This window comes from Alligator sinensis, unplaced genomic scaffold, assembly GCF_000455745.1.
Source record: "Alligator sinensis unplaced genomic scaffold, ASM45574v1 scaffold1054_1, whole genome shotgun sequence".
NCBI classification, from domain to species: Eukaryota; Metazoa; Chordata; order Crocodylia; family Alligatoridae; genus Alligator; species Alligator sinensis.
The window spans coordinates 88,159-105,347 of NW_005842480.1; the positions used below are offsets into that span (position 1 = coordinate 88,159).

Below are 17,189 nucleotides of genomic sequence, written 5' to 3' on the forward strand. Positions count from 1 at the left end.
GTTTCCTCCAGACCGAGCATCCTTCAGAGGGGGCATGACAGCCCAACAACCATTGCTGAGTGGGTCTTGGAGCTTCGGGGGGCAAACAGCCGTGCTATTGCATGGGAAGGAGCTTCCTGAGATCATCCCAGAGTGCATCCACACTGCTACCGGCACGCCAGGTTCAGCCTTGATGTAGGGGCAAAGCCTCGACCCCAGAGACTCCCACACCAGTTGCAGGTTATCCCCAGCACCCCTGATTTCCATTCTTCTGCATCTTCAGCCAGGCTACCTGGATTTAAGCTAGTGGGTTCCTCCCAGCCCCTTCTGTCTGGTCGGTAGGTCCCCAGGCTAATCGGCTGCAGATCAAAATCAGGCTGCTGCTGCTGTTATTTATTTTTTTTTGTTTTCCTCTTGTTTTCTGCCTCCGGGGCCCTGCTCTCGGAGAGATGCCGGCGTGTGGCAAGAAAGGAAGCAGCGCCCTGCCAAGTGACCTCATTGCCTCTCTATGCGAAGAACCCGTTCTGCTGCAATTCCCAATGAGAAACAAAGGGATTCGCTCCCCATCATTCCCGGAGAATCCACCCATGGGGCTGGAGAGAATATAAAGCTGCCAGGAAGCTGCTCCTTGCTGTTCAGGGTCTTTGCCACCCCAGCTAAAGGGACCTGCTGAGGATGAAAGCCTTTCTGGTTGTTCTGGTGGTTGCATCTGCATGTGTACAGCCTGGTAAGATGGGACCATAGGGGCTTTTTGCTGGAGTCTCATGGAGTACGTGGTGGGGTTGGGAAAGGCTTGGGGATGGTGGGGGATGTGTTTCTTCCAAGAAGCAAGAAGGCAAAAGAAGAGGCATAGGACTCAAAACTCATGGCAGAAGTGATATATCTTTTATTGGACCAACTAGATAGTTGCACCAAAAATATATATATATATTTGCAAGCTTTTGGGCACAAACGCCCTTCATCAGGCATAGGAGATTGCAAGGATTGCTTTTCAGGAGGGATTAGGGGGTGGGAGAAGGGGGGCACTGTTAGATCAGAGAGAGGTGCTGTGATCCTGAGCTGCTTTACTGTCAGGCACAGTGGAAAGCAAATGAAGCGGAAAGCAAAGAAAGCAAATGCAGAGCACTTCACAGTCAGGACACTGGTGTTGCATGCCCAGTCAGCATGGGTGCTAGGGGAAGGAGGAGAAAGAAACAAAGCCTAGGGACATCCCATGCTGCTTCAGCTGGGTAAGACATGTAGGGATTGTCATAAGGGTCCTAGAAAAGTGAGGCTGGAAGGGACCTGCAGAGGCCACTTCTACTCCAACCCCTGCCTGAAGCAGGACCAGCCCTGTCCAAACCATCCCACCCAACCATAATCTATTGGGGCTGTGTGTGCATGTGTGTGTGCACGTGTGAAGAGATTTGGGAACAAAGCAGTGGGGCCAAAGACTGATCAGAGCTGACACGGCCTCTGCCTGGCCTGTCTGGTTAAGGGCAGGATGGACAACTCCCACTCAACTCCCCAGTGCAGGTGCTTATACTGCGAGGAGGAGCATGGGTTGGGGAGCGGCCCAGCAATTGCTGCTAAAGCTCCTGCTTCTGGTTTCAAGTGAATCCGGAGTGATCAGGAGCTGGGCTCAGATTGCAAAGGAGGGGAGCAGATTAGATTAGCCCTGCTCTGCATACTCAGGGGTCCCTCGGCTGTCGCTGCTCCTGCCCCCCGCTGAAGACAGGACCTTGGGCTAGTTGGGACCTGGTTCAGTCCAATTCTTTCTGGTCTGAGGGAGCCTCAGCTCCTGAAATGGCTGCAGCTGCACCCATTTCCACCGGCTGAAAGTGCAGGCCCATGGGGCCTCGTCCTGCCTGACTTTGCCCCTCGTTAGGTCACTTCTGCCTGTGCACAGCAGAGAAGAAAATATTCCCCAATCTCAGCAGAGCTCTCCCTGCACTGGCTCAGGCTCAAATTTGCAAAGGAGATGAAACACATCCGGGGCCCAATGCCTGAGGAAGGGTGTTTGTGCCTGTAAGAGTGCAATTAAAGACTTTTTTTTGCAAAAATCTTGTTGGTCTAATCAAAGATATCATCTCTACTACGAGTCCTGATTGCCTTTGAAATGCACTCGCAGTTGGGGGCTTCAATGAGTCAATCCCAGCCGGTGCTGCAAAGCTTTGAAGGACCCTTTTAGCTGAGCACCTCATGCCTAGTGATGTACTATTAGGAAGGGGAAAAATGATGCTCTTCTTTAGTGCCAGAAGGTGGCAGGGGAGATATATATTGCATTTTCTAACTGCTTTATACAAAGGAGTCAGAACAGCAGACATGTGGTAGCATGTGCAAAGACCTGACTCTGCAAAGCAACAGCTGGTATAAAGCAATGCTATAAATCATACACCAGCAACAGCTGCATTGAGCAATAGCAGACCTGAATGAAGGCTGGGAGAGTCCCCCAGTTGGACTCTGCCCTAAGCTGTGCCGGTGGAAAATGGTAGTTTATCTCCCCATTTTCTAATCTGGATCAGAACTGAGACCAATACACATGCACACATACATACACACACACACATGCACATTTACAGTCACTCTCATAAGGAGTTGGTCCCAAAGCTGTTCAAACTTAAACGTTCATCTGTGAGCTGAGATGCTACCTAGGAAATATCACCCCGAAAGTAATTTGTTTCTATGAATTAGTAATTTGTTTCCTTTCTTATGAAAAGAGGCCTGGGAACAGAAGCTGAAACAATACTGGGGGGTATGGGACTAAGAAATGGATGCATTTTGAATGTTGGGCACCACACCTTTAAATGATAGCAGCCATGGCTGTTCTCCTGCTGGCAAACTTATGGACCCGTGGGGAGCCCCCCGGGGCAGAGAGCACACTGGATCTGTGCACAGAGGTGACCTGGGACCCAATGTGGGGACACAGGGGCCAGCTGGGCCCTGATCTTGCAGCTAAAGTGTGACTAGTGACTTGAGCTTTATGCTTCATAATGCACCCTGCGTGGGTGGGGCAGTAGCGGAGGTGCCACCCTCTAATGCAATGAACTGTCTTCCATGAGAAACAGTCACTCAGGGCCATCCTCAGCGCTTGGTTCGCTCACTTCTGACATTCCCCATCTGGTTTCCCTTTGCAGCCAGGTCCCTGCAATGCTACACCTGCAGAGCGCCAACGGATATTCGTAGATGCACCAGGATTGCCACTTGCAAACCGAATGAGCTTGCGTGCAGGACAACAGAGCTGTCCGTGGACTCGGGTAAGTCTCACCCCACATATGACAAAAGGCCTGCACCCCCGATTCATGGCAATGATGCCCTCCCCAGTAAATCATCTGTCACTTCCCCATCCTCTTCCTAACTCCCAGTCAGTGCTGGATCCCTCCCTTATAATGCCCCTCCTCCCCACCAGTAATGTTGACAATTAGTCATTTCTAATAACCAGCCCAGCACGGTTCAAGCAGCTTCATTCTTAGGCTGCTAGAGCCCATAACTAAGTGGTGTTTTAAAGTATACTATACTGTATAAAGTAACTAATAAAGTAAATCACTAGTAAATAATAAAGTATATGACTATTCTATATATAGTAACTAATATAAGTATACTAAGTATATATAAAGTATATATAAAGTATATTATTCTGTGTAGAGTAACTAATAAAGCAAATCAGCAGTAAATAAAGTATATTACTAATCTATATATAGTAACTAACATAAGTACACTAAGTATATATAAATTGTACTATTCTATATAGAGTAATTAAGCAAATCAGTAGTAAATAAAGTATATTACTAGTCTGTGTATAGTAACTAATATAAGTATACTACATATATATGAAGTATACTATTCTGTATAGAGTAACTAATAAAGCAAATCAGTAGCAAATAAAGTATATTACTAGACTGTAAACATACAAAAAACTAGAACTCTGGGTTCCAAAATCATACCTTTTATTAGACCAACTGGGAAATGGCAACTAAATTGTCCTTTTCTGCAACCTTTTGGGATCAAAGTCCCTTTGTCAGACTCTGGGAAAAGTGTAGATGGTACAAGATGGTAAAAAGTCCCCATAGATTCATAGTTTCATAGATGTTAGGGTCGGAAGGGACCTCAATAGATCATCGAGTCTGACCCCCTGCATATGCAGTGCTAGTACTCAGGTCGGACTCTTCATGTATATATTAAAACCAAACTAATGATTAGGGGGTTTGCTTATATTCTTATATTTGAGTAAATGGTAGTAAATAAGATAAGAAACTCTACTGTATAAGGCATTTGAGGATTTCATGCAGTTTTGACCCTCATGCTTGGCTTGAGCAATATAGCAATGGGTACAGCTAATGCATCTTGCACTTCCTGGCAAGGACAGCCATGCAGGTTAGTTTTCCTCCAAGTGCTGAACTAGACCTTAATTTTTCTCACTGTCACACATGGTGAGATTGGGTAGAAAGGTGTGAGAAAGCCACATCTTGTTCTTCATCTTTCTTCTGGTGTACTGAATGCTTGTTTGGTACACAAGCATTTGGCCCAGAGTATTTAATTGTATAATCACATGCTATTTATTCCTGAAGGCCCTTGGCTTTCTTATAAAAATGATGCCATGTGGCTCTGTGTCTGCAGAAGCTTTCCACTATTTACTTTTATACTCATTAAGAACATGGTGAACTCTTACACTTCTTCAGACACTGTCCGTTGTCCACTACCTGCTCTGCATATGGCAGAAGTTTTATGACCTCAATTCACTACAAAGAATCCACCTCTTGATCTGAATGAGGCAGGGACCTTCCTACTCCAGCTACATTTATTATTTACACCTGCCTTATTCTGTCAATCAAAAGTTGGAGAATTTTTTACTCCCTTAATTTGGAATTGTCTAAATATTAATTCAAATGTTTTAATAATATTGATATTTAGTACCTCACATTGAAAATCCTTATTTGCATGAATACGGTTTGTATAATCAGGTCTTTACATAGCATTTTACATTTTCCAAACACAGAGAGACAACTGGAAAAATATTAAATAACTAAGTAGAGGTTAAATTATGATTTTAATTACAAACAAGCTAGGCTAGCAGTCTGAATATATGATGAATATGTTTCTTAGATTATTATGTTATGTGTTGTTTGTAATATTACATACTTTTGATATAGCAGTGTTATGATATAGGCATGAAATACGTACAAGCAAGTTAATAACCTGTGAGCAGTATACTTATTTTAAGAAGTTATATGTACTATTTCAAAAACATGTTGGTAATTTGTAACATGATCTCTAGTTATTGCTTCTGGAAATTGTCCCATAAAATGAGTGCAAGCTGCCCTCTAAATTATAGTTTAATTTTCTTACTTTAGTGGAAAGTAAACATTTGGAGCAGTATCTTGTTTATCACAAATATAGAACACTGCATTTCCTCAACACAATGTTTTATGGAAGCAGCGTGATCTAGCTTCACATTCATACAATGTCAAATCTGTGGTGTGGTATAATTTGAATCTATTGAGCCAAGGTTCATTTAGTAGCATAGTATGTAAAATGTACTTCTATTAACTACTACACTGGTACTAGCACTGCATGCAGGTGCACAAGGTGGATATCTTGCCTCAACAGTACTGAAGGAGCCAAGCATAAGCTGTAATCCTTATGATCAAAAGACTGCTCTGACTAGTTGCCACAGAAGTTTCAGCCACACCAAAGGGCCAATGGGTCACAGAGGGTACATAAATTGCACCTGCTCAAATGACTCATTAAATGAAAGAACTCGTTGAGGAGTTCAGCCTTGTCCCCTCTGTCCGTCACCAATTGCTTCTGCCCATTTAGCAGGGGTCCTATTCCTCCCTGGGCCTTCCTTTTATGCCCTATATATCTAAAAAACAATTTCTTGTTGTAGGAAATAGGTAGGAAATAAACTTCATTTTTGCACGGAGGCAGCTGAAGATGGAAGGCTGTCCCTCTGGGTCCATGAGAGTGTCTGTATAGTAACTAATATAAGTATACTAAGTATATATAAAGTGTACTATTCTGTATAGAGTAACTAATAAAGTAAATCACTAATCAATAATAAAGTATATGACTATACTATCCTGTATATAGTATATAATGAACTATATTATTCTGTTGTGCTTATGTAGCAAATGAAATGGAGCATGTAGTTTTACCTGCCCCTATTTGACACACCGCTTGTTTACAACCCATAGCCCTTAAAACGTCAGCTACCCCCCACCTAATTATCTTGAAAGCAGAGCAAAGATATGGGTACTTAAGTGCCTGAGGCACAAATCAGCATAAATGGTATCTGCCTGGAAATCTAAAGTGGCGTTTCTAAGAGTATGAAGCACAGCAGTCAGCTAAGAGAGATGCACTTGCCAAACAAGTTTTTCATAGATTTCATAGATTTCATAGACATCAGGGCTGGAAGGGACCTTGAAAGATCATCAAGTCCAGCCCCCTGCCCCAGGGGCAGGAAGTCAGCTGGGGTCATAGGATCCCAGCAAGAAAACTGGGAGACCGTATATAGCTTGACTTATATTGCAAAACTGAAGACCGTATATAGCCCAACTTAGCCTCTGAACTCAGATGCTCAAGCACCTTTGTATGCTAACACAGAAAACACCTTTATCCTCCTAATTGCAAGCATTAAAATAGTTCCCTCACCTTATAGAATGGGTTAACCTAAAACAACCTACAAGGCTATGGCATCAGCTAAGAGGAATCCAGGTGGAAAAGTCCAGACCCACATTTGAAAGAAACTTTGGGGGAAAAGAAAAGAATCCATTTGACTCTGGGCTGGTGGCACATCACATCTCTGCTTCCTTTATGTCGTCTCCCAGGCTTGCTTTGCTAGCCTTGGCCCATCATCGTGGAGAAACAAGCCCTAAATAAAGTGGGGACCTCAGGTCCCGCTCTTCATTCTGCTTCCCTAAAAATTCTGGTGCCAAAAAAGAAAAGGTCGGTCCTGATTTCCCGCTAGCATCTCAGACCGTCTGACTTGTCACGCACTGGGGCAACGATGCATGGCAGAAGCAACTTGGCATCACACGAACTTGCTTCCCCTCAAATTTGCAATGGAGTAAGTCCAGAAATAGTCTATAAGAGAGGAAGAAGGCTGAGTCTCCCTATGTGCAGACCCAGCATTGGGTGCATTGAGGGTACCAATGGGCAACACATGGTTATTGAGCACAAAGGCTTTGCATGCCCTGAGCCTTTTTGAAATGAGCTTGGAATACAAGCAACAAGAGCATCCAGAAAGCCTGCAGCATACCCTGGCATTCAAAGTGGATGAAATGCTTCCTGATTTCAGCTGCCATCAGGTGCTCATGGCACATTGCTAGCTATCATCAATAGGAAAAAGAGCCAGCTGAGACCCCCTGCCAGAAATGAGAGTGCGGGTGGACTAAAAGAGACCCCCACGTATACTCCAGACTCCAGTAAAGACTGCTAATGCTGTGGGAAGCTTTTCACCCTGGGGAAATGCAGACCACAGGCTAAAGCTAATTCTCATAAATGCTGTAACATGGTAGTTCTCAACACTTTGGGACTTCACGCCTCCTCTCTGAAGATGCTTTCCCTCATCTATTGTGTATAGAAAACCATGTGACCTTTTCTTCTCTTTTAAAAAACTTACACCACAACTGGGCAGAAACGTTTTTGAATGATGGATTCCTGTTTGAAATGTGGTGGGTCGGGGGGCTATGGCAAATACAGTAAATGAATACACGTGGTCAATAAGAAAAGTACTACATAATAAACACGGTAAATAATAAGTGAATAAAATATGGTAAATAAATACTGTAAATGACTAAATGTGATAAATGATAAATATAGTAAATAATAAAAGTAATAAGTGGATAGGTATGGTAAATCAATATGGTAAATGTGATCAATGCTAAATATGTTAAATGATAAAAGTAATAAGTGGATAAATATGGTAAGTAAATATTGTACATGAATCAATATGATAAATAAGAAATATGGTACATAATAAAAAAGAATAAGTGGATAAATCCGCTAAATAAATATGGTCAATGAATAAATACGGTAAATGAGCATCAGGGCCCCCCACCAAATTATAAGCCTTCTTTCACTCTTTCTCTTTCTTTTTCCCCCCATAGGTTATCCATTTTTTGGGAACATCACCATTACCAGAGGCTGTTCTTCAAACTGCGTGCCATCCTCTCCCTGGGGAATTGGGGTAAAGCATCCCGTTTCCTGCTGCTACACTGACCTCTGCAACTCCAACCCTAACGGGGTTGTGGGGCTGAAAGCCAACCACGCCGTGCTGGGGATTACGGCTGCTGTCCTCTGCATCCTCGCCAAGGCCCCCCTGTAATGCCGTCTCCCGGTGCTCAGACAGGAACCCGCCGGACTGAGCGGCTCCGGCGCGTGGAGTATTTAGGTGCTCGTGGGAATAAGCTGCTTTTGTTTGATTCGTGGTACTGAATCTGAAAGGACCTGGGAGGACCCAGATGCTGAACCCTGCAGCAATATTCTGCTAGGCTGGAAACTGGCGGGCTGCATGCTACCGCCTCGGCCCTGCAGGTATGGGAGCTCAGGCTGTCTGGGGGTGGGGGGTGAGGAGGGTTGTTCTCTCAGCTGCTCTGCTTTGGGGCTGTAGCAGGAACAAGGGAAAAAATGACTTTGTCTTACCAGCCAATGAGTCCAGGAAGGGGCATGGTGACCAGCTGGTGCATGGGGAGTCTGAGCCTCTTTGCTCCCAGCTCTTGTGGACGCCCAGCTGATTTGTGCACAGGGCCCAGCACCCAACTCCGTCTGTGCACCGCTTTCATTGCTTGTTCCCAGCTCCAAAGCACTGCCACCCCCAGACTCGATGCCCCCCAGAAGCAGATTTGCTGCTTGATCCCACCCCGAATCAGTGGAGGCTGCTCCTTGTCTCTCGGGAATTTGCTCAGCGAACCCTTTGGTCCGAACGTCAGGAGACCTGGCTTCCAACCCTGGCCCTGAAGAAGGACTCCCAACAGGTAGAACAAGGTCTCCGTGCGGTGATACCGGGGCTCCTCCGTTTCCTGCTCATAAGCCACCTCTTCCTAAGGAAGCCTGACAGTTCAAGGGGCCAAAGGGGAAGCATGTCCCTGCTCTCGAAGAAGGCACACCTGAAGGACGGTGGGCAGGTATTTCCTGCCCCATCGTGAAGAAGAGCTGAACTTCCCCCTTTGCATTGTTGCAATGAGCAAGGCCCTTCCATGCGGTCCCCCAAGAAGGGTAAGCTGGCAGCAGGAGGGAGCTTAGAGGCTCGTGTTGCCCCTGGCAGGGCTGTGAGTGTCCGGCAAATAAAGTCACATCCAGTGGTTCTGCACAAATAAAGTCACGTCCACTGGTGTTTCTTTCCACACAGCCCCCATTTACCCCTCAGGATAATAAACCCCTTGGAGTTGCCAGTGATGTCCGTAGCACAAGGGCTGGAAAAGCAGTGAAAAGGTCCCTCCTCCTATAAGTATCAGCTTCAATCTAGGCAGAAGTGGGGCTCTGGAGATTGGCAGGGCATTTCAGCAGGGTCCCAGCCCTCTAAGCAGCCCCCTATTGTGGGGGATCCCCCTCTACCTTTGCATGCCCTTAAATGCTCCCACTTCCATGCACACACCCTCCTGCCAGGAGGCAGAGATGGTGAGAGGAAGGTTGCCTTATTCCAGCACCCACCAGATGCCAAATAGTCAGGGGTCACGAAAGTTGTGGGAGTGGTGCAGGTGGGAATACCACAAGCTGGGATCATGGGATCATAGGAAAATGGGGCCGAAAGGGACCTCATGAGGTCATATCTCATCCAGCCCCCTGCTCAGGACAGGACTAGCCCCGATTAAACCATCCCAGCCCAGTGTCTGTCCAAACTGCTCTTGAAAGCTGCCAAGGATGGAGATGCCCCGGTTCTCTGGACAACCTGCACGGGCGGATGCAGGGGGGTGCAATGGTGCAGTTGCAACCCCTTTGATTGCTGCTCCATCCAAACTTTAAAACCAACTGCCTGGGAGAGGCAGTGGCATTTCTATTCAGGCAGGGCTGAGGCAGTCAATGGACTTCTTGGCTCGTTGTCATCTCCTGGATTCCTGCTAATCTCTCTCCAGTCCACACCTTCAGTCCTTTCTAATGGCTCTTGATGTCCCATTATTCAAACTATCCTTTCTTCTGGAGTTTTGTCCATTAGCTGTTCCAGATAATGTCTCTTTTCTACTTCAGAGCCCCGCAGACTGTTTTTATCTCTAGATAAAGCCTTAACTCCAGTGTAGTAATATTAACTCAGATGCATAAATGACTGACTGAAGTATTGGAGGCACTGTCCAGATGTTCAATACGACTTGATTTTGCTTTATGAATCTGAATGAGAGCCATGCATTTAATTATAATGACTATGGGACTAATGGCACTATATCGAAGCAGAAGAATCACTGCCCTTGATTTGAAGACTTGGTTTAAAATATTTGCAAACTGCTGTTGTGTCTCCCTTCATCTCCTTCATCCTGAAATAAACTGACCATGTAGAGGGACCTCCAGGGGCAGCCAGTCCAACCCCTGCACATGTCTGTGCTAAACCAGCATGGTTGCAAGCAGCAAGCCTTGGGGATGTGGAGATGAATCAGAATTGTAGAGAAATGGGGCTGGAAGGGACCTCCAGAGGTCACATCTAGTCCAACCCCACTGCCTGAGGCAGGATCAGCCCTCTCCAAACCATCCCAGATAAACCCATCATCTAAACTCTTACTAAAACTACTGGCACCCCTGGCACACCACAAGACACCCAAACTTGCCACAGATAAAGCAGGGGGACCCCATCAGCCACTGTCCTGCTTCTATGAAAGGTTGTCAATCCACACTCAAGAGACCCCAGTCAAGCTCAGAGCAGGCAGAGCTATATGGCAATCCTCCGGCCAGGCTGAGCTGCCACTTGCATGCCTACCTGGGGCTGGCCATGTCATGCTGTCATCACCAGCGTGAGCTGCACGTGTTGCTTCGCTTCGAGGTGTGCACACAACCGTTGTTCTGGGACCTGCATGCCTTCTACCTGGAGCAGTGCTTCGTCCACATGCACAACAGCTTTGTCGGTGCCCTGCTGCTCTGCTGCCAGCACATGCTGGGCACCACATCTGCCCACCTCATGCAGCACCTGTGCAGGCCCCAAAGAGGGCCCATGGAGCAGCTCCTCCCTGCCAGGTGGTGCTGGGCATTAGGGCTGCGCAAAACAGCACTGTTTCATTTTGACTTCCATTTTCCCCTTTCCAGGAGACAATGTTTCATTTTCCTGTTTCGAAGCACTGTTCCGTTTCGTTTCATCGAAACTGTTTCTCTGTTTCGACGCATTTCAACGTTTTGCCCATAGGCTATAATGGGGACTCATGAAAATGCCTATAACCTTGTCATTTCTTGCCTGATTCAGATAAAAATTGCAGGGATGGTAGCTCCTTCTGAGGGTATGATGTTTGCCAAGTTTTAAGGAGATAGGAGCAGGGGTGTCTGGGAAACTGCACCTCAAGCTGTTCAAAACAAAACATTTATCACTCGCTGGCAGTGGCAGTCTTCTGTCATCCCGTGTGCAGATCCGGGGACCCGCACCCCCCAGAAAGAGCTGGGGAAATAATCAGAGAGCTGGGGAATCAAACAGGGAGTTAGATGTCAAAATGAGAGCAGTCCTTCTCCCCCCCTCTCCCTCTCCTTAGTTACTGTTTAGCTGCAAGCAAGCCTGGCTTTGAAACTCGACATGTTTCAATACTTTTGAAACATTTGGAGTGCCCTCGTTTTGTTTCAAAGCTGTTTCAAAGCCTTTTGTTTCCTTTTGATTTCACTGTTTCGAGCTCGAAACACATCAAAACAGCTTTGAAACGAAACACCCAGAGAAATTTTGCACAGCCCTACTGGGTATGTTGGGGAGGGGGGCTATGGGTGTGGTTCTGGCAGGGAAAGGGTTGGGTCTGCTAATTTGGCATGGGGGTGGAAGGATCCCTCTCTTGAGGGCTATTGGGGGTGGTGGGGAAAGAAGGCAGGGAGCTGGAGTGGGCCTGGGGGATTGCCAGCAACACCAGGGATAGTGGGGATGGAGAGTGGAGAAGGGGGCTGGAAGGGACCAGTGGAGGTGGCATCCAGTGCAGCCCCTAGCCCAAGGCAGGATCTGGCCAAGCTGAATCATCCCAGACAGCCCAGAGTTCATGTTCTACGCCAGACCCCTGCCTGAGGCAGTATCATTCCTGTCCAAACCATCCTATACCATCCAGACCTTGTGTCCATCTAGTCCAACCTGCTGCCTGAGGCAGGATCAGCCCTATCCAAACTCTCCCATACACTTCACAATCTCAACTTTACATAAAATGACCCATGACCATGACACGACACAAGACATTGCACCCAAACAATGTGCATCCGATAGGCCTCTAGTCCAAACTGGTGCACAGATCCAGCTGGTGCCTTCTATGGACACCTGCAATGCAAGCTAAGGGAGACCCTGGCACACACCAACCTTGAGGGCATCCCCTTCATTGCCTTCTCGGGAGCCTCCTGCTCAGGTACTGGCACCACTTATCCCTGCACCTTTTCATCCATGCATTCTCCCTTCATGGCAGCACTAAGTCCTGGGACCTCCTGGGGTTTCTTATCTCCTTTCCTGCCCCACTGTGGAGTGCTGTTCAACACTGGCCTGTTTCTTCTTTGCTTTAGTTTATGGTCTTCTCTGACATGGCTGCATTGTTTTTACAAGCGATCTAAGCACTGTCACAAAAATATATCAACTATAGCAAAATAGCATCTCATACATTTGGTGACATCAATAACTAATAGTCTAAGATAAAACTATGATGTAGTATATTTGGATCATTTAGTGCATGGCCGTCCCTTATAATGTTTTCTTTCAAGCCTTGTGCTTTGTTTAATTGTATCGTGTGCATGGTTTACTTAGACATGTGGCTGGCTTCCTTTACTTTGCTGGCCAAGCTAGTGGTCACATCTGCAAAGATTCACACTGTGGTCACTCAGAAACAAGCTTTGGGGCCTTCTGCTTAGCCATACTCCTGCAAGTTGGCCTAGGCCCCCTGAAAATGGCCAAGGCTGGCATCACAGCCTGCTTGGCAGCTGGTAGCCGGGTGCTGGGGAGGTCTCTGCCCTCCTGGCTCCAGATTCACCTGTTGTGACCATGAACCAAAGCTGCCCCGTGGGTACTATTCTCCCTGAGCAGGGCTAGGACTTGGGCACGTGATCAGGATATGCATAAGAGCGAGGAAACCCCTTTCTCCAGGCCTCAGGCTAAACCAGAAAGGCACGGGAGGGATGTTCATTTTGGGGAGGTGTTCTGATAGCATCCTCACTGGGGTCTAGCCTGAGCCCTGCCGTCCGTGGCATTTTGGTCTCCCTTCCCATAGAGAATAATTAAGCACAGGGCAGCACCACAATGGCTGTGTGATGTGGAGGGTGCAGCTACACTCACGTTCTGGCCTCCAGATCTGCAGCCATGTTGGTTAAAGAAAACCAGCCTAAAACATTCATACCCCTGCCTTTTATCCTTTTAAAAACCTGCATCTAGAAAAAACAGGTCATTTCCAAGCAATGGATCTACCTGATACCAACGCTCACAGGGAAGGGAATGGAATTTGAGTGCAAATCCTTCTGAATTGGTCCAGTGCAGGCAGGGCCGTGTTGGCTGGGACAGAGGGTGTTTTATCAGTGGGTCCCTTTATGAGACAAGGGGAGGCATTTTGGTGCAGCCATGTTTCAAGCTGTAGTAACGAGGCATTGGCTTTCCCCACAATGCAGCTCCCTGTTTGCCCATCTGTACCAGCTGCTCCTCCAAACCACGCTTGTCTTGGTGCATGCTGGGAAAAACTGTGGAGCTTCCCCTTCCTGCTTCAGGAGCATCACAGTGGTCCATGGGGTGGCCTCTTCCAGGGTGCAGAGCAAAGCAAACCCAGCTAATAGCTCTTGCAAGAAACCAAATGTTCTGGTCTAGGGAATCAGTCTTGGTAAGCCTCTGCAGGTAACAGCAGGCAGACAGCCATGTTTTGTATGGACACGAGCCACTTAAGCCTCTGAATCTTTTCTTTCCCATCAGCCAAAGGATGAAAGATGTCACAAACACAACAGCAGTGTGTTGCATAAACCCTCAATGCACCGTTAGCGGTAAGAGAGGAATCTAGGAGTTATCAGACTGGATGAAACCTCATCTAGGTTCCTCTGTAACAGTTGCTCCTAGATGCTAGTGGAGATAGGGAAATGTCACACCAGACACTTAGGGGAAGTCCTCTGCCAGTCTCCAGTAGGCAAAGATCTGGGCTGTGGCCTGTGGGGGCTAGTGTCCCCCGAAAGCTCCTCTGGGATGTTTTCAATGCAATTACTCTCCTTGCTTTGGACATCTTCCTTCTGAAGCCTTTCCAGTGCTGTCCTGGGGCGAGGAGATCCCCCAGCCCATTGGAAACAGGGAGCTGGTCTGCACTGGGCAGTAGCCTGCTGCCAGGTCAGGAATGGGCGAGGAGGACAGGTCCACACAGCAGCTCCAGCCTCCAATGCCCTGCACTAGGAGGTATCCTGGGTGTTGAGAGGTTAATAATCCCAGTAATAACCCCAGCTCAGGCAGGGGCTCCACATGTTGTATCCGCCTTGGGGCAGGGGCTGTCTTTGTAGCACAGGGCATGGTCCTCCTTGTAGGACCCTCTGAGCGTGTTTTAACCAGCTGCTTCCCTGCCCTTGCATTGGCAGTGCCCTCCCTGGGACATGCTGTGGAGTTGTGCTGGTGTTTCAGGCCCCATGCCTCGCAGATGTGGGTGAGGGTTTGGAGTGGGGACTTTGGAGAGTTCTTGGGTAGATGCAAACGCAGGGGACTGGCCTTAGCGAAACGGGGATTTTCGGTGCCATTTTGTAACGTGCATCTAAACTATGCGTGTCGTGTACAAGCGCCCGGTAGCTTCAGGAAGCTTCTTCCAGCCCTGTGTGAAAGAAGGAAGAAATCATTAGGAGATGCCTATAGGGAATAATGCTGCCTTCAGGGAAAAATGGGCTGGAGATGCCTCCCAGGCCTTTCCCAGCCTCAGCTTGTCAGAGCCGGTGGGATCTCTGAGGGACTGGTTTCAGTGTATATTGATAAGCATCACACGGGGCAAAGGGAGCAGAGCCCATGCCAGGGGAAGGGATATTTATGACATTAATGAGGTCCTCTGTCCTGTAGCCCTCACCCATCAAAACCAAGGCAAACCTGCTGAATATAAGACAAGAAGGAAGCTCTGGATACAGTATACAGGATGGCAGCATGCCCATGAAAGATATGTGTGTGCAGGGAAATTGCCCAACCTGCTTGAATCACATACACCCATTGGCATGACCAGAAGAAGGGCAGCAAACATGTTAGTACTATGGTGGGCATGTGTTTGGGGAGGAGGGGAGAGGAGCATCACGGCTGAGGTAGGATTGGGGCAGAAAAGTGCCTGGGACACCAGGGAACAGAAATGCATTTCTGTGTCCCCATCTGCACTTGCAAAGGTCCCTCACGTGAGTCCCTCTCTCCGAGAAGCTGTCTTTATCTTCCGAGTACACCCCAAATACCCAGATCTGGAGTGACCTGCACATCAGCCCAACCACGCACGGGTGCAATCTAGCACTCAGGGTCACATACAGGACTCCCAACAGGTCTAGAGACCTGGCAGCTGGGGAGCAGCAATTAATGTTGCCACCACATTTCCAGCCCCAGAGGAAGACTCACAAGCTGGAAGACAGCTGCACAGGCTGGATCTGGATCGGACCCTGCTTTAAGCCTGGTCATTAAATGCTTGGAGGGGCTAATGCTGTAACGAGGCGGCACGCTGTTTTCCTTAAAGCGACAGAACAATACAACTCCTAGCTGAGACAAGGTATGCAGTTTGTAGCCGTATTGGTCTAGAGCAGAGGTTATCAAACTGGTCCATGGACCACCACTGGTCCGCGAGCTCCCTTCAGGTGGTCCGCAGAAAGGTGACCTAAGGTGAAAGCTGGCAAACATCACACCCGACTTCCCAGAACTTTGCTCAAAAAAACAGGCACATCCATCACATTGGAAAGGTAAGACTACCGATATTAAGCTATGAGTCGTGTGCTTTGATTTGCAGAACGCAAAAAAGTTTATTAAGTGGTCCGCCGAGACCCTCAGCAACTTTCAAGTGGTCCATGAAGAAGCAAAGTTTGAGGACCACCGGTCTAGAGGAAAAAGGAGTCAGGACTCATAGTAGAGATGATCTCTTTTATTACACCGACAAGATTTTTGCCAAAAAAAAAAAAAAAATTCTTTAATTGCAAGCTTTTGGGCATAATCAGGCATTGGAGAAAAGATTGTTTTTCTAGCTGAGACAACACATGTCTCCTCTGCATGGGGAACTGGTGGTGATAAATGTGAAAACCAATTTGGGACCTTCCCTTACCGGGATTAAAAAGGACTCTAGTTACTCCTTCAGCCTGTGCGACTTGCAGCACTATGTTTGCTGTGATCCTGTGATTTCCCTTTCCCAACAATCGCTTGGCTCTGCGGGGAGGTATTAAGTGCGGCGTACTTAGCTCTGTGTATTTGGCATGCTGCAGGTCTGGTCTTGTACGCAAATCCGAAGCACGCAACCTGTAACACGCTTGGGAGGCGGATTACAGCCCCGAGGAAAACCAACAGGTGCTGCTGATCCTGTGAGATCAGCCTTGTGAGAAACCCCCAGGATGGACAGGGAGTTTGGCCCAGCTGATTAATTATGCAGGGGAAGAGGGAGGCCACCTAGCCCGAGTGCTGCTGGCATTGCAAAAAAGGCAAAAAATCCCTCGCTCTCAGGTCCAGGGCTCTTAGGCACTGGTTGCAAGAACAAATTTTCAAACCAGCTTGTCGGGATGTTTTAAAATCAATAGCATCCCTTAAAAAAAAAAAACCAACATATTTTATCCTGTTGAGAATCCCTATAGAGTTTAATAGAGAATCCTGCTCGTTAGCATTTCACACCAAACCGGGTGACTTGCTAGCAGAGACTCTGTTATGTATAAAACTCTCTAAGCAGGTTTGAAAAAGCCAATAAAAAGGCTGCAGCTGTCTCTGATATCCTATAGGCTTTTAGTTTAATAGTTATACAAGTGGTATTTTTTCAGTTTCTCACCTATACAACTTGTGCCTAGGAGACGCGTTGCTAGGTTTTGCATTGCCTCTTTTTGAAAAGAAACGGAGTGTTTTTATTAATTAAAAAGCCGGAATGAACAGAAAAACAGCACAGGGTCTTGCTCTACAAGATGCAATTGCAGGGTTACCTGTGTTC

The 17,189-nt window shown here is 47.2% G+C and overlaps 1 protein-coding gene across 1 annotated transcript; it reads left to right on the forward strand.

The window, feature by feature from the left end:
• Positions 1-627: 627 nt before the first annotated feature.
• Positions 628-9,306, forward strand: LOC102386447 (secreted Ly-6/uPAR-related protein 1-like). Its single transcript, XM_006031064.1, has 3 exons — positions 628-706; positions 3,096-3,215; positions 8,067-9,306. The coding sequence occupies exons 1-3, from the start codon at positions 655-657 to the stop codon at positions 8,282-8,284; spliced, it is 390 nt and encodes a 129-aa protein (XP_006031126.1). The 5' UTR covers positions 628-654; the 3' UTR covers positions 8,285-9,306.
• The last annotated feature ends 7,883 nt before the right edge of the window (positions 9,307-17,189 follow it).